Consider the following 25194-nt stretch of genomic DNA (forward strand, 5'->3'; position numbering starts at 1 on the left):
CTATATAATAAAATAAATATAAACTTTTTTGTTCAGAAGTGCTACTACTAAAATATTATTATATTAATATTAATACACAAAATAGAATAAGAGTATTTTAATGATCATATCATTTGCACCGCATACTTTATACCACTCAGTCCTACAATAAAAACAACATCTAGATAACACATTAATTATGAATCAGAATGCTGATTCTTATTGTTTAGTAGTTATAAAACGTGCTTAACTAAATATTTTACATTTCACACTCAGCTGCAATATAATATGGAAACTGAAATGAAATTATTTTCACATTTTGATAGATTCACCTGGTATTATAAACCTCTATGATCATCATATTAATTTTAAATAAAATGAAATTTTGGACAAAGGTTCAGACAATGGAGAATGTTTTGTTCAACTTGTTTTTCATTTTAAATTTAATCTCTTGTTTATTTTTTAGCATCAGATCCAATGCAAACAGTTTTTTGATTAAACGCATCTCTTTAAATATTAATACTAAAAAGCACCTTACATATGAAGCAATAATATTCTCAAAAAACAATTTTTTTTCAGTCATGTACAGAGATGGTGATGCCTATGTGTGACAGTGGAACTACAGATATGTTCGAAAAAAGTATTTGGAATATAAAAGAGGTTTCTGATGACTGTTTTAAAAGATTCAAAGTGAGGCCAGACCCTGAATTAGCAGAACTGGAGTATGGTGGCAAAAAAATACATTGGGCAACAAATATAATATTCAGGTAAACGTCTAATCTTAGGCCCAAGTTATATATTTTTTCTTTTTCATTTTTTCACTACTTCTACACTGTTTTTCAGCACTGAGTTTTCATTTTCTTGTCACGTTCTCTGCCATTCTTTTCAATTTTTTAACTAAATGAGACCCATGGCTTGCCAACAGATCTTTTTTTTTGGCCTTACATCCATATATCAATTTACTTTTCTTTCCTCAGGCTTTCTATTTATATGCCCATACCAAGTTGATGTTTCTCAGTCTTAATCTTCAAGAAACCTTCAAATGTTCTCGAATGATTTATTTCAGACATAAATTCTTCCTATTTTTTCAAATACTTGCCTAAGGAATCTCATTTCAGCAGTAGTTCACTTTAAGATGAATATGTTTTTATCCTGGCCTATTACTGTTTCTCAACAGTGGTATTGTTAATCTGGAAACACTGTCTTTGACAGGAGGTTGCTAAGGTGATGCCTAAACACTTTCAGTCATCACAGCCTCCTGGCATATCAACTTACAAGAGTGCAGAGGTATTGGGAGCTATCCTGGAATTCCTATAATTCTGCATTACATGTAATGTATACATGTTGTGGATCAGGGAGGGTTTCATCCAGAAGAACAAAAAGTATATATAACATCACTAATGGATGCTACCAGCAAACAGACCCTAAACAAAGGAACAGCTGCCCAGTGGTCTAAAACAGTGCAGTTTTATTCATAATTATATTCACAAAGGATTTGGGTTACAAATGAACATTATAATTGTAAATCAAATGAGACCAATTCTCTACAACAATACATCCTTCCTTCTTGTATTATCATATTTATGAGGGTATTTATTTCCATTTTTAGTTGTGGATAGACGTTGATATCTCCTCTCATGGAATATAATCAAAAGCTGCATTAAGACCCAGAGTGGTAAATTACATATTATTTCCTCTGTCACATTCATCCTTTACAATCGTCTGTTGTGAGAAGATACGGTTTTCGGTTTGCTGCTGAGGTTCTTTGATTGCTAATTTATATGATGTTCTATTAATCTCCATTACTTCTGCTTCAAGATTTTGGAATATACTTATACTTACTGAAGATTAGCCAACAGGTCGATAATTATTACATTCTTTCTGCCATCCTTTCTATGGATTGGCACTACTAAATTACATTCCCATTCCTTAAAAATTATCGAAGTTTCGATAAGTTTCTCTTTTATTCCTTTAAAGAAACATAAAATTATCTATGAGGTGGCAGTGGAGGGGTGTAGAGGAGGAAGGTTCAAAATGAACTTATCAAGATTACCAGTCAATAACAAATAAATGTAACCAATAAATATTATTAGAATTAAGTCAAATGTAGAAACAAAGAAAACTCCAAATAGCAGCATAAATTAAATCTATATCTCCAACAGCAATCAAATACAACTTCTTAATTTAAAGAAAGAGGAGTTGAAATAAAAATACTTTTTAAAACCCACTATTTACAAATAAAAATAAACATTACTTAAAATGCAAATAAAAAATTTATACAAATTAATTTTTAAAAAATTAAAATTAATTATTACTATAAAAATTTTGTATATTTTATTGAATTATTCATCTTTTATTTGCAATTTATTTATTTTTTTTAATAGTTTATTTATTGATACTTGAACTCTGATTGTCGCCGGAGACAGATCATCGAGTGGGATCCCTTGATTTCATCGTTGATGTGTACTTATATGGCCTGTGGACTATACTATGTTCCACTGTGGGCTGAGCAGTAAATGCAGTAACCATAAGAAGGCGATTGAGGCCCACATGAACTCTTTGCATGGTGCTACAAGGGGACTTAGCCCAAGTACTTGGCCTTTGGCCATAATACGCATATTGTAAACAGCTTACTTCTCATACTGCATTAAATGCATCAATGCAACAAATGAACAAATCTGTATACACACATACTATATGCATAGACACTTATACATATATATACTTACACACATATGTACACTTTAATCTATTTCCTTTCACATGGTGGCCACAACAATCTGCTACTATGTGGGAATTTCTACCTGATAGCTTTGACGTCAGCTATAATGTATTATGCAGCTATCCTGTATTTAGGTCACCTATTCTGCTCATCTTCGGACTTTGACATTGATGAAAAATTTTCATAGTTGTTCTTTATACATAAAATCATCTATAATGCTGGAGATATTACATTCTACTTTAATTGTAAACTTGTAGATGATATTGTGATTAAACTAGTATTACATGACAGTATCTTATTATCCATACATAAAGCTAGGAATTTTTACCCACTATCATTTATTACCTTTTCTCATCAAAAATTACCCATAATCCCATTTGTTCCTCTACCTCTACCTAATCCCCACATATTATCACCTTCATATTTCTGGTGCCACTGTCCCTTGTAAATCAATTTGAAATTTATCCTTATCTAGTGCCGTAGATCCATCTATGGAAGTATACAAAAGCACTATGGTGATCTTGCTTACTCAGATTTTTTGATCAACTATTCTATTTTTTCTATTATTTATTTATTCATTGAACATATATAATAATAACAATGCTAACTAAATCTAATATCTAGAAATTTAATGAGAATTAAATAAAGATAAAAGTTTAACTATTTATTTATAAGTTTTGAGTTATGAGTTTTGATTAATTGTCAGGTTGGAACTTTAATCGCTCTTTATGGTATAAAAATATATCATTTTGACTACTATTTAAAAGTTTCTTATTTTTGGTGAATTGTTTTTTAAAAAAATATTCTTTAATAAATAAAAACTATTGATAGGATCAAGAATGATTTAAAAAAAAAATAATAATAATGAGCTAGTAATAAATTACTTTATTATATGTTCTAAATTGCCAGATTTATTTTAAATTTGCTGAACCAATAAGCCCTTTTGAAAATTGTGATACCTGGGAAGTAGGCCAATCATATCAACTTCCTCAGAAGAGGTTTGATAATCATATGAATGTTTTTCATACAATTGCGGTATAATATAAGTATGGTTTACAATAATAGTTATTCGAATAACATATTTTTTTTTTCTTTATTCTATCGTTAGTAGACAGGGATAGTTACAGAATAAAAGGTTTTTATTTTTTATAATTATATATATTTTTTGTCTTAGTAATGGACTTCTAGATCCTTGGTCCAGTGGAGGAGTCTTGAAGGATATGTCTTCAACTGCCAAGGCAGTTATTATTCCTGAGTCTGCCCACCACCTGGATTTAAGGTTTTCAAATAAAGCTGATCCTGTATCAATCCATAGAGCTCGCAAGCTTTACAAAAAGACATTTTTGGCATGGATAAAGCAGCATAAAGAACAGAGATCAAACTGACTATATATTTCTGATTTTTGTAAATAAATATATATTTTTTCTTTTAGGTATTATTTTTTTCACCCTTTAATATGCTCAAATTTTACATCAATATATAATGTACTATTCTGACTACTGTGTGTTCTCAGTGAGTTCTATTTTTTGTTTTGTTCTATCTTGAATCCGACCTCACATTGTGGCATTTCGTTCAATGATTTTGGTTCCCTTCTGTCTTTGTTGCAGCACCCTTTGCATTATTTGGGTCAACAATTTTCTTTCTGACCTTACAATGTGACGTAATTTTCTAAAAATCTCCCATGTTATGAACTTTGCAAATTAACTAACCATTAATTAGTTTTGTTTTATGATTATAAAATCTACAAACAATATTGATATATTTTATCTATTTGTATATATAGGTATATCTGTAAAAATAGTAAAATAAAATTAAGTGCTGGATCACTAATGGTTTCTAATTACTAATATTTCTTTCTGTAACACTCAATAATGTGCTCTGATCTTCCTACCCAAAATTGTATAAACACTTATCATAATGTAAAGATTGATGAGACACCTTCTCACACAGACCGTGTCATAGGGTACAGAATTCCCGATGAAACAAGGCTCAATAACCAATATATAGAAAATGAATAGATCCACTGAGGGGATCACCATATTACATGGAAGACACATCTCGGTCTTTCAGGCTGAGTTGCAAGCAACCATTTTCTGTGCCCAGAATGATCCCATTTGTGTAGTTAGCCTTAACTATGCCAAAAAATGTATGGAGATGGCTCCAAGCGGCAAGTCTAAGATATGCTGGGGAAACACCAGAACCACATTTGACTAGATGATTCCCTTGTTTGTCTACTCTTTAATATTGGTTTAGAAAGAACTGTAAGAGAACCTTTCTTGTCCTTGAGTGTGTTGTCAGGAACTTGCTGTTAATACCTCTAACATCAAATACTTACATGATTGCTGCTCATATCTCTCTGCAAGGATGAAGTCATCCTGCTATTTGTCAACTAACCACTAGTCAGCTTCTTTTCAGCTGCCTGATCTGCATCCATGAATATATAACATGCATTGTTTATCCCTATAATGCTTCTGGCACATGTACTTGATACTCTATTGGTCAAGTCATGTCCTTGGAAACAGGAAACCTATATTAATTTTGTTATGACATTCCACATCTGTTAGTCCTTTTTGCTAGAAACATCCTCATGTCAGGCCCATGATGTTGCAGTATTTGAAAGCTCCTCATTTGTTTATCATTTTATAGTTTCTATCCTGCTGGTCAGATGTCAATTGTATACTTGTTATACTAATATTTATATACAATAAATATATTCATGTACCAGTGATATTAATGTACCATTGATATTCATGACCAAAGAACAACAAAAGACCAAGTATTTTCTCAATCTCAGACCTGTTTACTCACTTCGTATCATATTATTGTTCACTTTATATCCCCTCTCCTCTGTTTGGTTATCCCCTCTCCCACTGGATATTCCCAATAGTCTTCTTTTCTATGAATCTCCAAACTTGTTGGCAATTAAGAAGTAGCATTACATCAAGGAGCTCCAAAAAAATACATAGTATAATACACTGATGAGACCAGTGCTAACTTACCTTTAAGAAATATGGGTCTTGTCAGGTTGGATGAAAGGAAAAATCCTTAGATGAATGGATTAACATGGAGATGGGATACAAAGAGAGATGGTTACTCCTTGCTTAATTAGCCTTGTGTAAGAATGGTAAATGCTGGGATGGTCATGCGGCAAGTAATGGGTTCTTTGAGATAAAAATCTACGAAATAATGTATGACTGTGATAGTTCCTCGAAACTTTATAGAAGATTGGAGGACTCTGCTAGATGTTCGGAGTTGGAGAACACCTGCCTTCACCGATTTAATTGACGGTAGCTGCTCGAGGAGATTATCGAGTAATGGGTTATCGCTCTGATGAGAAGAAGTTTCTCATGTTTACGAGTTATATACCTTTGCTCTTCTATCAATGTCCGATAAATATAAAATCTCTAGCAGGCTCCTACAACTCTGGTAGGAACTCACGCGACGACCTTGGAGGAAGATTATAATTCGTCTGGCTTCTTGTATGTGGTCTAATTTTACTCACAATTTAGCTTTATATTTTATAGAAATCAGATAAAATTATTAAAATACCAACATATACATGTAGTTCATAAAAAAATTATACAATATGCCCACATTTTGAAAGTATTGTGACAAGTGTCAAAATTTATTTATTATATTTCCCATTGGAATAAAAATTTAATTACAAATAATACTTGTTTGAATTCGGTAAATTAAGTAAGCTAGTTCTTTTTCTGTGTGCATTATTATAAAAACTTGTATGGTGCGCGCACACATAACTAAACAAGAAAAAACAATATCTAAAGACCAGATTAGACAAACATTATGAACAAAAAAATTTTATTTTCTGATATTATAAATTTGCATATCCTGGGGGGGGGGGGAGATAACGAATATAAGTTTCATTCCTGCTAAAAAACACAACTGTTTAGCAAAGATAGCACAAACAATAGAGAAACTTCGCGCAATCTCGGCTTTTTTCGTTTGATTCGGAATCTCCTGTTTTTCCTTTTTTATCAAATCATAAAATTTTTTAATATTTTATATTTATCGATTGTGTAATATTTATAGCAGTGAGAACAGATAATTTCTTTAAAATAAACAAAATAAAAGGTACTTTATGGGAAATATTTTTGTCAAAAATTCTCGTTAAAGCCCTGTCGGGTTATTTCAATGAGGATAAAACCTGTTTAACAATAGATACCATTCAATTTCTGTTGCCCTACCGGGTTTAATCAAAATCGTTTGATCAATTTTCGATAAAATTGGAAAAATGTAAAAAAACGAAATAACAATAAAGCGGTACATTCAGTTGGTTGGTTTTATCGAAAAAGTTGTCACACTACAGCCAGTTTAATTCAACAAATCTCTACTAACCACTCGAAGAACACTATCAAAGACCACAATGTCATCTTTGTAGACTATTTAATTTGCACATATACTGCCCACACTTTTCAAATCTGTACTGTGTAAATTTTTATTTTTTTATAAGAAGCAACACAATATAAAACTTATATTCTTTATTCCCACCAATTTGTATAGCAACAGAAAAGTACATTTTTTTTGTTCATAATTTTCTTCTATCCTGATTCTAATTTTTTTAGAAGTTACAACAATTGCGATAACTTCCACACGTGCACACCAATTTACACTAAACTCGGGGACGCATGTAGGGTGGTAAGTAAAAGTTGTGTGATGCGCGCACGGCACAAGATTTTTTAACAATAATATTCATTGATATTTGTCTAAGCAGAGATTTCGAGGTTTAATCTTGCACTGCAAATCTGATGACGGGGTTACAGGGTAATGCCGTCCTTCATGCCCTCATGCTAATGATATTGTTTTATTAATTTATTTAATTACTGGTATTCGAATAAATTCATTCTATTGTGAATAAATTTATTGAATTAATTTCTAAAAAATGAAATATGATATTGAAAAGCTTGAATTCGGAAAATTGACTGAAGCAAAAGTTTATTTTTAAAATGTAGTAATTCCCAATAATTTTGAGTTCTGCTTCTGACACAATCATCCAATAGCCATGATTTTTAATGAATTCATCAGCTGTTTAAAGAATCGGATTTCGTGAGTGGCAGCATCAAATTTCTTTTGCAGTTATGTTTGCTCCGTTTCCTTTTCCTTCGAAGACGGCCTAAAAAATTTTCTCAAATCAAAGCCTGTTAAAGCATTGAGTGAGGCTGGAATTTGACCGGCTAAACGGTTCACCTCGCCCGTAACGTGATCACTGCCTCCAAGCATCACAATATCCTCGGTCTTAGCTAAAGGCGCACTCACCTCAGCTGCAAGCTTTGGGAGTGACTCGAGAACTTGAGATGTCATGGCAGCCTGTCCATATTGTTTAAATACATTTGCTCTGAGCAACATCATGTTCGCTTCCGCTTTACCAACCTTACCAATTACTTCAGCTTCAGCCAAACCAATTTTTGTTTTCTTTTCTCTTTCAGCTATTGCTATTTCAATCTCTTGTGTCATTTGTCCTCTTGCAATCGTCTGCAATCTATAACTCTCAGCTTCAGCTGGCAACCTAACAGTTCCATTCAGTTCTAATTCTTTTCTAACGACTTCTTGCTCTTCTATTTCAATTTGTTTACGCCTTTCGACGACGTTTATTTCTATCTCTTCATTTCTGATTCGTTGGCGGATTTTAGTAGCTTGTAACTCGTACGCAAGGCGAGCTTCTGCTTGGGCTCTCTTCACTTCCTGCGAGTATTCCGCTTTCTTCAGTTCATATTTCCTACTATTGTTTTCGATCTTTGAGTACATTTCATATTGAACATCCATCGACAATCTTTTGCATGTCGACTCTTTTACCCCCGCATCGCGCTCAGCTTCTGCTACACCGATATCAGCATTTTTTTTTACAATAGCAGTTTGTGCTTTGCCTAAAGAGGATAAATATTGAACATTATCGTAAACATCCCTAATTGTAAATGATAAAATTTGTATCCCCATCTTGCCAACATCCGGAGCTGCTACCTCTCTTACTAATACAGCAAATTTCTCTCTGTCTTTGTAGACCTCCTCAACAGTCAATGTTCCTAATATAGATCTTAGGTGACCTTCTAAAGTCATCCTGATGGTCGCATTAATCTGTTGTATGCTCTTACCAAGAAATTGTTCAGCTGCTATTTCAAGAAATTTTTGATTGTTCATGAACTTGCACTGAGCCACTCCCGAAACTGTTAATGGGACGCCGTGAACTGTTTCGACAGCCTCACATTTGGGTATCAATGTCATCAAGTTTAAAGACAATTTTTGGACGTTTGTTACTCCACTCCAAGCCCAAACCCAACCACCAACAACTATTTTTTTTTTCCTTTTTCTCATGGTCCCCCCCGATACTATGACAGCTTCGTTGGGACCAACTACATGCAGATTGCCCATATCAATTTGAAAAAAATGTTTATTTTCAGCCTAATCATATGTAATTAGTTCAGCTTAATTACACCAGGGTAGAATTTATCTTATCAAATTTGAACGTATGGGAATGTTAGAGCATTAAAAAACAAAACAAAGTACTGCGAAATCAAACATTGTTGAATTCTAACCAATACTACAATCAGAGTATCGAGAAACAAGGAAACATTTGTATTAATAAGAATTTACTGAGGTTAGATTAGATTTTTATGTTCATTTTCATTTGTTTCCTGGGCTGAACTAATACGTGACATATGGGAAATTTCATAATAAAAGTTATAAGAATCATATAGTTATTAAACACAAACTGTTTAACACATTTTCCTTTTTACTTTGTTTAGATAACGTATTATTTGCTGGTGGCCGAGCAGTATTCTTGTCACTACGAATTGGGACTGACTAGTCTTACGCAGCTTTCTAAATCAATCAATGGGTTCAATAACCTTATTTAGCCCCCCACATAACTCATAATGTTAGTACTAGTTTCGTGTCCTCGATGTGCTCAATAATCAATTAGCTGTTATTTCTTTGTAAATAGATTGGTGCACAAATTAATAAATCTAACTTCTCACCATAAATTTTACTTTTTCGACTATATCTGGTATCAAACCTAACACCCAAATGGCGATTGGTGGCACTGCAGCACATTAAAAAAAATACTTACAAAATACTTGTATTATTGTAATTTATTGGTTGCATACACATATGGAAAGATTTCAAATAATCGATTATTCAATCAATATAAAAATCAAACAGTTAACTGATTGTAGGAGGTTGGCAACACTGATAGCCTGGCGGTACTGTGAAACCTCCTTATAATTTAATTGTATTTTATTTGTGATTGTTATGTGTTATGTTAATATTGTGTTGTTATGTGTTATATTTAATGACTAAGAGTTGAAGTGTTGTAGAAGTTAATATTTTTTTATTAATTAACCTAATAAACCTATATGTTTTTTTTTATCATTAGAAGAAGGTATTTTATGACTTAGTAATTCTGTTGATAGTAGAAGTCATGGGGACCAGACCGATTTCTTCCACATTTTTTTGGTGATCCTAAATTGAAAACCACTGGTTCGATTTTTTACGGGATTGTCGAATGAGCTCTGGAAACATACATACACTTAAACTACATTACTGTATACCTCGAGTTTCAAAAATGATAAAAGACATGGTTCTACTTACTAAATATACAAATTAGTAATTATCTTCAAGTATAATCCAGATATTTATGGTCCGAGTTTAAAGATTATTTGTGGACATTACCTATTACTCATGACAAACCAATTTCCAACATTTGTGCATAAAGTTCTACTATGCATAAAAAGATATTGTGTAAGTTAAAAATAATAAAGATAAGGATATTTGAAGAGCTTTTTATAAAAGATTTGTTTAATAAAAACATAACATTCTGCCTAATTATCTCGATCAAATTCCTAATTTCCAACGTGTTACTTAAGAACTGTTGAGGAGTTTAGGAATATTAAAGCAGGTCTTGCAATTACTGATGACTTGACATCCACTTTATTTGGTCTTTATTGCTAAGGAGGACGATATCACCAGTCTTGGCCAGCGGTGCACAGACCGCGCTTGCTATCTTGGGAAGTGCATCCAAAAACAGTTTTGTTATAGCTGCATCCTCATATTTCTGAAGGACGAGAGCTCTCATTTTGTTTCTCTCTGCCTTAGCTTTTTCAATGATTTCCAAATTGTAAGCTTGTGCTAACCCAATGCTCGTGGCTTTAGCAGATTCACCCATAGCTATTTGTCTTATTCTGTAGTTATTTCCTTGGCCATTCATTTTTCTGCTGTAAATATCTGCATCTATACTCAGCCTGACCTCTGCATTCAATTCCATTTCCTTTCTTTCAATTTCATGTGCCTCTATTTCGACTTCCTTTCGTTTCCCAATCACATCGATTTCAAGTTCTTCTTTTCTGATTCTTTGTTGCATTTTGGCCACTTGCAGTTCGTAAGCAAGATTAGCTACGGCTTTTGCTTTGCTCACTTCAATAGCATAGGACATTGACTGAAGTTTATATTTGCTGAAATTTTTCGCAATTTTAGTATACGAATCATATTTTGCAGCCATAGCACTTCTCTCACATTGCGATTCCTTCATCACTGCGTCCCTATCAGCCTCAACTACGCCAATGTTGGCATCCCGTTTCACCAGTGCAATTTGTTTCTTGCCTATGGATGAAAGGTAGTTAACTCTATCATATATATCTCTTATTGCAAATGTGACAATCTCTATGCCCATTTTGGCTAGGTCAGTAGCTGCGATTTCTCTGACCGCATTTGAGAACTTGACACGGTCTTTATAGACCTCTTCGACTGTCAGGCAACTTAAAATTGCCCTTAGGTGACCTTCCAACGTCAACTCGATCGCATCAGCAATTTGTTTCGTACTCCTGTCAAGAAACTGTTCTGCAGCTAACTTGAGAAGATCTAGTTGACTAGATATTTTGCAATGTGCGATACCAGACACCATTAGGGGAACACCTTCAGAAGTTTCAGCTTGTTCACAAATAGGTGTCAAGGTCATTAATGCCAAAGACATCTTTTTCACTTTGTTACCAACGTACCAAGTCCATACGAAGCCTCCTCTGGCTATTATCTTTTTCCTTGGATATCGCCAACCTCCTGTAACAATTAAAGCTTCATTCGGACCAACTGCTGTTACATTGCCCATAGGAATAATATGTTTCTTCAAACAGTTCCGAAGAAATCAAATACAAAACCACTTATCGTATGAAAAGTATTGGGGATAAACACGTGGTATCTAAAAAAAAAACCTGATTGCGAGAAAAAGGAAACATTTTGTTTTTAAATGAGTAACGTATACGACAATTATTTCTATTAATTTATAAGTGTATACTGTTAAGAGTTCATTCGATATCAATTGTTCCCCTTTAATCATGCTGGAACCCTTTAATTCTTCCTATGAGTTATTTTTCAAGTTTCTTATTAAACAGCCATAGAACCAATTTATTTTGTACGTTTAAGCTCAGACACATAATGATTTCCTCCTTTTTGTTTTATCAATAACTCACTTTAAAAAAATAATAACATCACCTGTTTCCCCCCATTTGTCTTCAGATGTTCCAGGGTTTGATAACTAATCTGCATCAATAGTTTATTATTACTATTACTGTTTTTGCCTTTTTCAAACTAAAGTTTGAATACATGCTAATTACTACTATATGAAAATTAATTAACAGCATATTTAAGCAGATATTAGTTTTGATGAGGATTAGAGATGCAATAAAAACTGGTCGTGGTGCGTGTATCACATATTTTTCAGTTATTAACCTACTTACGTTCCCTTGGTTTAAGTTTATTGGTGAGCTCGTGTTAAAGTTATCAATAGTTTTGTGATTTTCGAAAAAATAAAAATCTTACGAGAAAGGGTGAAAATTATGAGAAAAAAAATTATATTTCTCTGTAGCTATAAAAAAGCGTATTTTAGGTTACTTTGAAGTTAGTATTAAGAATATTAATTTGGTTCATTACAATAATTTTTGTAACAACAGTTTAACTGAAGATAACAAAGCTTTTATGTAATCAGAATAGACCCGTTCGAATCGGATGTCTCTATTTTTCTCCCTCAGTTATTCATACAATTGTTCAATATTTTAAATTTGTCCATTGTTTATTATTGATAACAGTGAAAACTATTTGAAAAAAAAAAATGAAGATACTTTAGACGAAATGCCAAATACAAATATCATAGATTTTTTTTTTTTTTTTGTAAAAATCTGTTACATCCACAACTTTCACTTAGCATCCTGCATACAGCTTCAAGTTTTGTGTAAATTGGTGCGTTCGTAATTGTTGCGCAGGATCTTAAGAACATTTAATTTCTATAAACTGGCCTTAAATTACATATGTCTGGGATGTGACAGCTACATGTGTAATTTAAAATGTGACAGCTACATTTTCGAACAAATTTATAGACCGGAAGTGCCACATTATAGAATTGATTCTTCACATTTTTTTTCGATTTTTTCAAAAACGACCCCACCAATTTTGATTAAACTCGGTACGTTGACGTGCAATTAAATGGACCTTAACGTCAGATTTAAAATAATATGTTAGAGCTGTTTATGATTTAATTGAAAAATTCATTTTATTAAGTGGCAATTCCGGTCTGTCAATTTTATCGAAAAAGTTGATATCACTTCCCAGGCTGTAATTTAAGGTCGGTTTATAAAATCGATTTTTCAAATTTTCCAATAAAATAAAAAATAGTTTATTTATAAATATCAACTATTTATTTCTGACGTTTCGACCTATTATGTAGATCTTCATCAGCGTTGATGTTCTTTGGAGAATTAAGAAAGCGACTTTTAGTGCCTATCATTCAAAGGGAAAAACTGTCCCTTTATTCTAATCTCCAATCATCCCATCAGCTCTCAGAAAGACCTACGTTGTGGGTCGAAACATTGGAAATAAATAAATAGTTTATTTTATAACTAATATAAATAGTTTATAAATATTTATAGTTTATAAATAACTAATATAATTAGTTTATAAATATTTATAGTTTATAAATAACCATTTTATTCTTTTTGGCCATAGTCCTAACCAACTTCTTCAAATCCTCATTCGGTCAATCATGTATGTAGGTAATACGTTTTAGTCAATATTTTTCTAAGAATGGAGTGTACATCCAATTATTTTTTCTTCTAAGTCCCGTGGGTGCGTGGAGATGAAGTCATGATGAAAACGGGTTGAAGGTAGCCTTTTTTCTGTACGCATTTTAAGAAGGGGTTGAGGAAATTTGTTTGTTTGGGAAGGGGTAGTCTGTAGTCGAGTCTGGGTCTGTTTGTGTGTGTCTACCATCTTTGTGGCCTTCCTGCAGGAGTAGTGTCCTAAATAATGGGCTCAAACAGTACAGGAGGCTTTAAAAACATTTGATGTGTCTCCTCGATATCAATTCTGTCATAGGCGGTAGTTCGAATGTCGTATATATGTGGTCCGTCTTTCCTCTTTAAAGTGAAGTATGTACGTCTCAGTATACCGCTCTGAAACTGTTCGAGCCTCTTGGCCGTTTAAGGAGCTATGTTAGTCAGCAGTGCTTCATAGAGGAGGGTTGGCCTCAGCACACTTACAGAACTTCCATTCTGGTTACTACTAAATTTGTAATTAACATGAAGACATTACTTTAGGAGAACTAAAGGATGCATACAATACGGAAGAAAAAAAAAGTATAAGGTTAAATTATAATATGATATGTACTAATACGAAATAGATAAGATTACAGCCGAAGTGACAGTACTAACAAACAGATTACAAATTAACGAGTGATACCCTGATTAAAAAGGCCATGAACCGAAGGCCAGCCCGTGTAGGCGGGGAGGGGCATCGACCAATAGCATTAGAGGATGCACACAAAAACAAGTCTGAGAATGTGCAGATAACGACGTTACTCAACGATGGGCGCGGTTTATCGCATTAGACTTTCACCTTTGTGTTTTTATATCTCAATGTTGGAGTGTTTTGGCTTGCTACTGTCTGGGAGGGAAGTTACATCACTTTATTGGCCAAAATCATTAGCACATGTCAATAAACGTGTCTTGAATTAGGGGGATGGGGTTGGGAGGGTGGGAGAGAGGATCAAAGGTGCAAATTAACCCACGTCTCGTGACTATAATTTTTTTACTTTATTTCTTTCCTATTTGATAATTCAAAAAACATGAAATCTTCTTTATTCTTGAGTCTTTTTTTGTTTAATTCTTTAAAAACTTTAATATGACTAACTGATTACAGATGATATAGCATAAGAAACCTAATAGCACGTAATCACTGAGTAATGGAACCGATGATGGAGCAACGAGTTATATTCGGTAATGCCTAGTAGAGATATTGTAGAGATTTTCCAGCTACAGGTTCCAAGCACTGAGAGAACACATTCCAGAATAGGAATGGAATCTAGATTTACCTCTTTTGATAAAAGAGGAAATCTACCTGTACTAAGAAACCTATAGCATCTTTGTCACAAGCCACTGTTGTCGACATACAAGAAAGTGAGAAAAAAAATTAAATGCCGCACCGGACAAGAGATTTTTTTTCCTAATAAGCCCCAAGGATATGTGGTGTTGATGTTATAATAAAACGGGTTGAGGGTTGAATCTTTTTCCACATTCTAAGAATAGGCTGAGAAAATTTGATCATTTTGAAAGGGGTAGTCTGTATTTTATGGTAGTCTATTGGTGATGGGGCTCACCAGGTTTGTTGATTCAAATAATTTAGTTACTATTACTCAGTCGAATGTGAGTCAGTTTGTGTGTGCCTACCACCTTTGTGGGCGTCCTGTCGGTGTCAGTGTCCTAAATAACGGGTTCGTACAGTACTGGAGGCTGTCAACAAATTTGATATGTCGCCTTGATATAAATTCTGTCTCAGTCGGTAGTTCTAATGTACTCACTGTACGTCTGAGTATACCGCTCTGAAACTGTTGGAGCCTCTTGGCCGTTGAAAGTGTTATGTTGGTCAGGATTGGTGCTCCGTAGATCAGAGCTGACTTGAATACACTCTTGTAATTTGTAATTTGAGGCGGAGAGAAAGATTAGGAGAAGTTAGCAGGTGATTAAGCCTATAAGACTTGTTCCTGACCTGCTTGATCTTCTTATTACAGTGGTGAGTTAAATTTTTAAATCATGACATGAAATCCTTCCATAACCAGCATCTAGAGTGATTATTACTGCAATATATCTACCATTGGTAGAAACTTTACTTTAATATCTATAAAATATCTTTAATCTGGTTTAAGCTATTTGACCGGGGGGGAGGGGAGGAGGTGGGATAATCAACGATGACGCTAAGAGGTGGGGATTAGGCCAGGCCCCTTGAAGGCAACTTTACGTTGAAGTTAATAGGGGTTTCGCAGATTATTGTAATATCTGTAGTCTGTACACAAAACAAAACCCTTTATTTAATGTGAAGCCAATAGAAGTTGTAAATGTTATTTCCAATAATTTGGTATATCCATAATTCTCGAGAAATTAGTGATTCTTTCTCTGTTCTGTCCAGACTCATTTCAGTGTGAATATTAAGAATCCCACAATATATTTACTGTTCCAAAAACAAAGAAATGAATATAAAATTGAATTAACTCGATCAATTTTCAATTAATCGATACATTTTTTCTAGGAAACATAAAAATAAATTTGTTTTAAGGAAAGCATAAAAATATTAAGTTTGATACAAATAAATAATTGTTTCCAATATAATGTCGTGATAATATATAATAATGTGTATAATAAATAATACAATAATATGTATAATAATGTGAAAAAGTTGTTCATTAAAAAAGAACTAAACATTATTTTTTAGAATATCTTATGTTTACATCAAAAAAGTGACTGAGAATTAATCGTAATTCAAAAAACCGATAACAACAAAATTTGAGCACGCTTTGAGTAACTCCCAACTTTATTTTTGTTTAATCTCCCTGCCTAGCCATTTTTGGCATACGGGGTGTGGCAGTAACTCTTTACTGTCAACTGTTAACTCTCAACAGGCAAATATGGCGTGCTGATTGCCACGCCAACGAAAGGAATAGACCCCGCCTTCTAGCGTCACTCACCCTGATAACATACCCCCTCCAATGTACTCCATCCTCCTATTATTTGATGGCCAAACAAATCAAACTATACACACATTTGTAATTCGCACATATACTATTCTCGTTGAACAATAATTTTATTTAAAATCATTGATGTGACTTTTTAAATACGCGCATGAAAGTTGAATATGAAGAAGAAGTGGTATAATAAAAAATGAGTATTATTTCAGAACTCATTCTCCCATTGACGAATTTGGAATTTTTTTGGAGTCTTTTGGATTCCATCTTCAATTTTTTTTTTCAAAAATCGTTTGTGGTAACAACTTACATAAAATTCCATGCTGGAAAACATTACCTCATTGGTTTTAAAAAATAAGAATAAATAACAAAACGATTGTAGAAAAAAAAATTCCACTCTGTGTTCGATGATTAAAAGTCATTAAAAGCTCTCTATTAAAATAAATAAGACCTTTTTTAAAGCAGCGTAAATTTGGTAACATTTGGGCCCTCGTGGGGCCCTTTACCTCCAATAAACAAGTTTTTCGATACCCAATCTTTTTTTTCTTTTTATCTAAAAAAAACACAAAACAACATTTTATAAATTTATTTTGGGAAATATCTTGGAATCTGCAAAAATTTTATGTTACTTTTACTTAGCTTAAATGTGAGTTCTAATAGATATCTGTTTCTCACATGGTCCCTGAGATATTTACTTCAGTAAATTCGAAAATTGTGAAGAAGAATTTTTTTGGCAAGAGGTCAAAAGAAAACAAAAAATAGTTAACAACTATTTATTTCCGACGTTTTAGCCCACTTTGTAGAGTTTCATCAGGACTGTTCCAGTATATATAAATGCAAGCTTTAGTAGCCACTATTTTGAATTTTTGTTTTCAAAAATCTTATGTTGCATCAATTTACAGAAAAGATTAAGTTATTGGTTTCAAAAGTTAAGAAGGGTAATAAAATGGTGGACGGAGAACTGAAAAACCTGCACTTATAGTTCTTTTTATTTTCACTTACCTAAATATGGAATATACAGTAAGGGAAAGTATTTCGATCGTGAAAAATTTCGAATACAAGTAAACAAGTTAAAAAAACAAGTTTCGTAAAAAAGTCTGTGTGTCCGTGCCTTTTTGTGCTATGTTTAAAATGAAAAAAATAAAAGATTTTCGTTACTTTCGGCGAATTAATGAGAAATTAAGTGCTTATTAAAACCTAATAGGTCTTATCGTCATTGAAATAGTTTAACAGAACTTAAATGCCTAATTTAAAAAATATTCTATATTTAGGTAAGTGTTACCTGTTGAAAAGGCATTTTAGTTATTCTTCCACCATTTTATTACCATTCTTAATTATTAAAAGCAATAACCCAATAATTTTCAGTATAAACTTTTCTGTAAATTGATGCTACTAAAGATTTTCGAAAAAAAAAATCAAAGTAGTGGTTACAAACAAACGCTATTCGCAAGCTTATATTTTTTTATACTTTTAGGATGTCCAAAAAACACCAACCATAAACAAAAAAATCAAGTCCATTCTTTTTTAAGAAACTACTAGTTGCTATGATACGCTTAATGTATTAATTATTTGTCAAATCCCGGACTTGTCATGAACTCATTACCAAGTAGATCTTCGAAATCAACAGATGGTTTAGAACCTATTACCTCGCTGTTAGTGAATCATTAATGGACCAGTAATCAGTTTACAGATATTTTGTAGATAATACAGAACTAGTTTCTGCCTCGGAAAGATAATAATGATCGCTTTAGATTCTGGTCCTAAAAATTTCATTACCTGAAGCATATGAAGAGTTGGACTCACTTACCATCGGCGGCAAGTCAGAGCCGGGTCAAAAACGAATAAGCAACTACGTTTGAGTTAGACAAATGGGACTTTCGGAGCCAAACATTGTGGTTTTCTGCACAAAATATTTATCCAACAATTTAATATTCTTAGAAGAGAGCAACAGAGAATACGTAAATTAGGTGGTTGGGCGCAGGTCTATACACCTCAAATATGCGTGCGGCGCCGGTTCGGATCCGGCCTGGGGCATTGACTTTTTTCATTGAGTGGCCGTCCCACAAAAAGCAAACTTGCAAAAAAAAAAAAAAAGTATATACATATTCTTAGAAACAAATTAAGCGAATTCGCTATGGTTTATTTAAACTCACATAACAATACTATCGGAGCATAAACCTATGTCACATTTACATGCACACAGTTCGTAAACTAATACACCCCATGAAGGGTCCATGAGCTTAGTACATTGGAAGGAAGGACTGTCTTTAGAAGATTATAGGTCGAAAAGATTTTTCAAGAAAAGTCTTGAAGATTTTCTCCAGTTAATGACACCTATTTTTAAGAGAGGCCGGGTGGACTTCACCTCATGATGGTGTCATAACGCAGAGGATTTACTCACAGCTACAGTATAACATAAAATAATTATCTGCCCTGCTGGATTTGAACCCTGGTTCTTAGAGTTAGAAGCATTAGGTCTTACCACAGTGCCACCTGGCTCTCGGATATAGTCAAACTTTATTTCTATTCTCTTTTATTATCCCTTTTATCAAAACTTTTGTTTGAATGTTTGATAGTTTGAAAGTAGCCCATAACCCCCTGATATCATTAATTACGAGGAAAACAAACCTATCCCAAGTATTTGAACTGCAAGATTTATCTAAAAATAGATAAAGCTTTATCAAAGAAAAAAAATTCAATTGAAATCATGCTTTACTTTCGTTGATTCAGAAATTAACTATTTCCTATAGATTTTTCTTCTTTTCTTCAGAGCATATCTATAATATTTTTTGTTACAAGTTGAATAAGAAATTCCTAAAGTAAAAAAAAAAAATAAGGCGATCAACTTATTGACTGATAATTGATAGACAAGGGCAATAAATAAATTAAAAGAGAGTCAAATCCTTAGACTGATATCGGATTTAAAGTGCTTCAATAATAAATAGATAAAAGACATTAAAAAAAAATATCATACACAAACAACTGACAGGAGATAAATACAGCAATGTCTGTATTTCACCACTCGAGAGATAAAATTAAAATAGATATCACTATTCGCTAATTGTTCAACAAAAATTTAGAACAGAGTAGCAAATTGATAAGACTGCATTTAATTATAGAAAGTTTACATTCTTTCTATTTTTCTTTAAAAAAAATATATATCGTTGTCATTTCCTCCCCCCCCCATTAATAAAATTGTTGTAAGGGATATAGAATGTTTTATAAAATGCAGGTTGTACATGAAACAAGTTCTAACAAAAAAAAATATTTTATGTGAACTACCAGAAATAGAGGAGTGATATAAAAAAAGTTTTAGTTACTCACTAATGTAAACATTTTGATATTCCCTCAGTCCAAAATAGAAATTAAAAGTTTTTCATATTGTCATATATTAAAAATATATAAAGATTCCAAGTTTTCCTAAATTATTGAACATTGCTCATGAAATTAGTTTGAATAACAGTTGTCAGGAACCCTAAGAAAATAAAAAAAAAAAAAAATTTCCCCAGTCAGAGTCCAGATAGCCAGTCAAAGTCCAATCTATCAAGAAGATAAGTAAATCGGAACTAAAGCAATTTTTGCAGTTTTGTTTTTGTTATCTTTAGTATCAAAAGTATTATATTATGTATCTAAGATATCTTAATTTTTTTTTTCAAGTTCTCTATATACGTATACATAATCATTGAACTCTGCCCTCGAACAATGACCAAAATATTTACAGAATATTCTACCAATCTTCACTAAAGTTTTTTTTTTCTAATCACCTGCTTAAATTTGTATAATATTGTTTTTTAATTGTGTAATATAGCATTCTGTCATATATTTACAGCCGTAACAAATAAATAAGTTAAATCATAACCAAATAAGAAATAGAAGCCGCCCTTTTTTTTAAAATTTATACTTAAAGTAAAATAACATCTTAAACACGATCATTCCTATTTACATTGAGCCTGGGGAAATTTGAATCGAGCTTGTCACCTTACTTGTGGGAGAAAATGTAGGACTTCGGAGAATGAGTGAGAACGCTAGTTGCAAACGTCCAGAACGGGCGTGGAGAATCTTGCCATTGCCAGAACTCGAATATAATTATATACAATATGTATCTGGGCCACTGCCATTTGAACCTTCAGCGAAGGTTTTAGGGATGGGTAATGCTAGATAGGGGATTTGGATGCTGAGAGAGTTTCTCATGAACCATAATACTGTTTAAATTTAAAGTTTAAACCATTAAATTCCTGCACTTACTAAATACTATGTCGTTTCTCATGTAACGAATTTTGTTTTTCGTAATTAAAAAACATTAACTGTCAACTACATTGTTTTGTTTTGTCTGAGATAAAAAAAATTAATAGGACAGTATCAACTACGAAAGCCAATATATCTTTTTCACCATTTCTATTGGTAAACATAAATAATTACCTATATTTGAAAATAAATAATAAATAAGATCAATCCTTGCATTGTAAACTCCCTAACCACCCAAATCCACTAGTTTCTAACCTTGCTTCCTCTTCCATTCCTGACAATTCTCCGAGGCACCTGAAAAGAAGATGGCCTCGAAATATTATTAGAGTGCTACCTGCCTGTATCACTCAATTATGATCTTAGATCAAATTTACTGGATGTATTTTTTTTGTAAACACATTTGTAAATATCATTAGATAAACAAAAAAAATAAAATTTTTTCTAGTTTGAGAATAAAACCGGCGAAAGGGATTGTATCAATGCGATTGAAGAAAAATGTAAGATAATAGATGATGGAATTTGAAAAAATCAATACATGACCATCTTTACACACCATCAACCTTTTCTTCAACTTTGGATCTTATTTGGCCGTTTGCGCATGCGTGGGGGATATTTTGCAGACAATAGCTGTACAAACATAGTGTCATAAAAGACTTCGAGGAAGAAGTATAGTGGAAGGGTAAGTTAGCAGAAAAAGTTAAGCCAAAATGAGAAGAATACGAGCCAATCAATGGCTCCCTTATGTTTTAGTTTAGATTATAATAGCGAACATTTCTATAAACCTCATCGTAAACGTTCCATTCGTGGGCGTGGCTTTTTTGGCTTCACTTTTACTTTGAAGGGGAATAGGGTTATGCAATCTTCTTAAATACAAATAGTAACAACCTGATATCGAATAACCTTTAAAATAGTAAAACATTTGCTGCTTTATATTTTCTAGAAAAAAGATAAAAACTAATATTTTTTTTTAAACGGTAAATAGTCTCACAATTTCACAATTTTTTTTGTATCTTATTTTTTCAAATTTATTATACCATTTCTGTCATGTATCAGCTTCTACGGATATGAAGTTGTCATGACAACGATTTGTTAGAATTAACCGTTATATCAGAATATGGTTATTGCTCCGTTTCTATGGGATGTGGAATGATATTATAAGCCTAAAAACTTCCTCAAAAAATATCCTCACTTAGATAAAAAGAATATTTCAAATTGATCTTGTAGTTCCTCTCATCATCTTATTCAAACAAACTCTTCAGCATCTCATGCCAGTACAAAATAAATTAATAAAGAAATTATTGTTTAGTAGTTAACAAATGATGTGTGTTGGGATTTTGTTTTTCTCTGAAACTGGGTAACTTTTTAAAACATGAATTAGTACAAGAGCCCAAGAGGAGAAAGAAGGCAATTATTTCACCCCAATTTTTGATTACTTTAATAAAAACTATGTATAATTACTAGTCGAAATTGTTGAGTCTGCCTAGTATAGTTAGGGGGAATAAAAAATGGTAGCTGTTTCAAAACCTTAAAACAAACTAATTTTTCATTCGGAGCTCTATATCTTCAAAACGATCAACAACACGAGAAACTCTAAGAGAAAATTGTTTAAAATAGAGCAAATTTTCTAAAATATGAGCCCTAAAAGAGCTTTTTAAGTTCAATAGTTCCCGAGATATAGCATTTTGAAAAAAAACATTTCATAAAAAAATGAACTGAGAGATCAGTAGTAAATGAATTTATTTTGAGAAATCTATATCTCAAAAACCATTCGACGTACCGATGTCTATTAGCACTCAAATTAAAGCTAATTTAATACTGTACAAAGTAGAAGTTTATTTTCGTAGGAGTAGTAATTTTTATGATAACTGCCCAGCTCTTATACTAAATGTGTTGGTTGAGATTTTGAGGTACGTAACCAGGGTTATGTTTTGTGTGGGATGGTGACACAGCAATGGCATGAGGAAAACCAAAGCAAATAAATGCCTTACACCTATTTATGAAAACAAGAATAGCGGATAGCAAACGGTTCACTGGCATTCCTGACCTGGGCCATTAGTCAATTTGAAATTTAACGGGAACTTGTGCAGTCCAGACCGGTTCAGGCTATTTCGCTACCGGTTTTCATCGCTCCCTGCTATTTCTAATAGAATTTTGGCTATGCAAATCACCAGAGTAGAATCTTAATTGAAGCCTATAAGAATATTTAATATATCAGATCTAGCTTAGCGCCGTGTAATCATTTTTATTTATTGCACCGATTTGATCCCAAATGATAAACAACACTTTTGCTTATCGCATTGAGAATACTCCAACAACAGTGGCTTCGTGTAGTTGGTTCGTCAACTTTTAATTTCCTTGATTTCGAACTACAGAGCTTTAATTTTGAATTGAATGGTATTCTATTTTCAAAAAATAAATAAAAGTTATTAAATTTTTTTATTTTCTGGTGGAAGAAAGGAGAGGATAGCTTCAAAAATAAATCCACCTCGGATCCCAAATGGTTAGGCACGCGCAATCCTTAAACTGTTTACTTTAGCTGATTATCAAATGAAATGAACTGTAGAAATCTACGTCCACGACAAACAAATTTTTAATAAAATCTAAAGTACAAACCTCTTAATTAAATCGAGAAAACAGTCGTAATGTAATTGCGATATAAAAAAAAAGTACTCTCTATTATTTCATTGTGAATAGAAAACTGCCAGAGGTAGAAAAGGAGAGAGTGTTATAGAAATTTACTAAAACCAAGGGTGCGGTCTTAATTTACATTTCAGCACGAATAAGTCAAATGAAGCCAATATTTTAAGAAAATTATGTATCATTATATCAGTGCTTTATTAGTTATTACAATTATTTGCTTTAAAAAAATACTAATTTATTGTTATAAAAGGATATTTTTTACTGAAACTAGTGACCCGAGCAGAATAGCATGCAGAATTTTTTTAAAATAATTTATGTTAATGTAAATTGGTTTTTAAGATATGTTATATAATTTAGGGTAATTTATTGATAAATTTATAGACAAGACATAAGCCTCAAAGGAATTTTCGAAAATCGTTTTAATAATTTTATGGCATTATTTTTGAATAACAGACATTTTTTTTCATGCGGTGTTATAATTACTAAATAATTTTTATTAAATTAATAATGTTTTTTTTCTTCTGGGGGAGGGTCACCTGCCCTCTCCTGTTTCACGCTGTGTACGCCCAAGACTATCTGCACTAGCTAACTTCTTTTATCTCTTGCATTCTATCAAAACTAAAAAAATAGAGTAACTTAGGGTAATCTATTGATAAATTTATAGACAAGACATAAGTCTCAAAGCAATTTTCGAAAATTGTTTTAATAATTTTATGGCAATATTTTTGAATAACAGAATTTTTTTTTTTCATGCGGTGTTATAATTACTGAATAATTATAATTAATAAAGATAAATTATTTAAATAAATAAATAATAATAGTAAATTTTACTTACATTAGCGTACTTCATTCCTGATCGCTTTCCCCCACAATAATCGTCTCATATCAATCTACTGTCACAAATGCATCATAATGTATTTTGTTTCTTTTCAGATGTTTTCTTACTGTTACTACAATAATTCTTAATGTTTAGTATATAAAAAATATTCTAAAAATTGTGTTCTTTCTTACTTTACCATAGTTGTCAATGTTTTACCCTTAATGGATTCTGATTGGAATTAATAAAAAACCCCGATTTGTCGAAAATTAATTTTTGGAATACTGAAATTGGCTTTTAGGCCAACACGAGGCAGGTTGGTACAAGAACTCCGGGCTGTCTAATTGATGATCAAGAATTTTCAATTTTTTTTTTTTTTATTAAAAATTGTTTATCTAAAAACTTTTAAAATTATATTAAAAAATTACTACATATTTTGAATAAAATATTAATATTTAATAAATACCTACTCGATATAACTATGATATAAATGATCAAAATAATTTTTGTAGTTGTTCTCATAACGATATTATCTGTGGACTAAATCCTTAAAAATGTTGTTAATTCTTAATTTTATCTTGTTTTGAATATGATTAAAAGTAAACATAATAATATGGGAGGTCATGAACTGTTATTATGTTGATCTGTTTGATTAGACCAAGGTTTCAATAATGCATCAGAGATCAAAGTACATATAAATATTTGTCATTATTTCATGAGCATGTGTGCATAATTATAACTTAATGATTAATGCTAATATTTTATTAATCACCTTTTAATTTA

General features: G+C 32.2%; 3 protein-coding genes and 1 long non-coding RNA gene across 4 annotated transcripts in view; 1 reads left to right on the forward strand and 3 right to left on the reverse strand.

Annotated features, from left to right (window-relative positions):
- Positions 1-4132, forward strand: part of LOC106678575 (lysosomal Pro-X carboxypeptidase) — a 19053-nt gene extending 14921 nt beyond the window's left edge. The window contains exons 8-9 of the mRNA XM_014417154.3: positions 559-746; positions 3876-4132. Coding sequence (XP_014272640.1) covers positions 559-746; positions 3876-4086 — 399 coding nt within the window. The 3' untranslated portion in view covers positions 4087-4132. The remainder of the gene's footprint in view (positions 1-558; positions 747-3875) is intronic.
- On the reverse strand, positions 3838-9085 carry LOC106678576 (flotillin-2). Its single transcript, XM_014417155.2, has one exon. The coding sequence runs from the start codon at positions 9083-9085 to the stop codon at positions 7796-7798; it is 1290 nt and encodes a 429-aa protein (XP_014272641.1). The 3' UTR covers positions 3838-7795.
- A 1534-nt stretch (positions 9086-10619) lies between these two features.
- On the reverse strand, positions 10620-11813 carry LOC106678559 (flotillin-2). The gene has a single exon (XM_014417135.1). It carries the CDS (start codon positions 11811-11813, stop codon positions 10620-10622), a length of 1194 nt encoding a protein of 397 aa, XP_014272621.1.
- A 12185-nt stretch (positions 11814-23998) lies between these two features.
- Positions 23999-24976, reverse strand: LOC106678579 (uncharacterized). Its single transcript, XR_010845011.1, has 3 exons — positions 24882-24976; positions 24430-24544; positions 23999-24212 (listed from the first exon to the last, which is right to left on the reverse strand). It is a non-coding gene; the product is annotated as an uncharacterized lncRNA (long non-coding RNA).
- Between the last annotated feature and the right edge of the window lie 218 nt (positions 24977-25194).

This window comes from Halyomorpha halys, unplaced genomic scaffold (genome assembly GCF_000696795.3).
Source record: "Halyomorpha halys isolate HHAL.00 unplaced genomic scaffold, Hhal_1.1 Scaffold147.1, whole genome shotgun sequence".
In the NCBI taxonomy this organism is placed as follows: Eukaryota; Metazoa; Arthropoda; class Insecta; order Hemiptera; family Pentatomidae; genus Halyomorpha; species Halyomorpha halys.

Coding starts and splice junctions, on each gene's coding strand:
- LOC106678576 (XM_014417155.2), bottom strand. CDS start 9,085: ATGGGCAATCTGCATGTAGTTGGTCCCAACGAAGCTGTCATAGTATCG.
- LOC106678559 (XM_014417135.1), bottom strand. CDS start 11,813: ATGGGCAATGTAACAGCAGTTGGTCCGAATGAAGCTTTAATTGTTACA.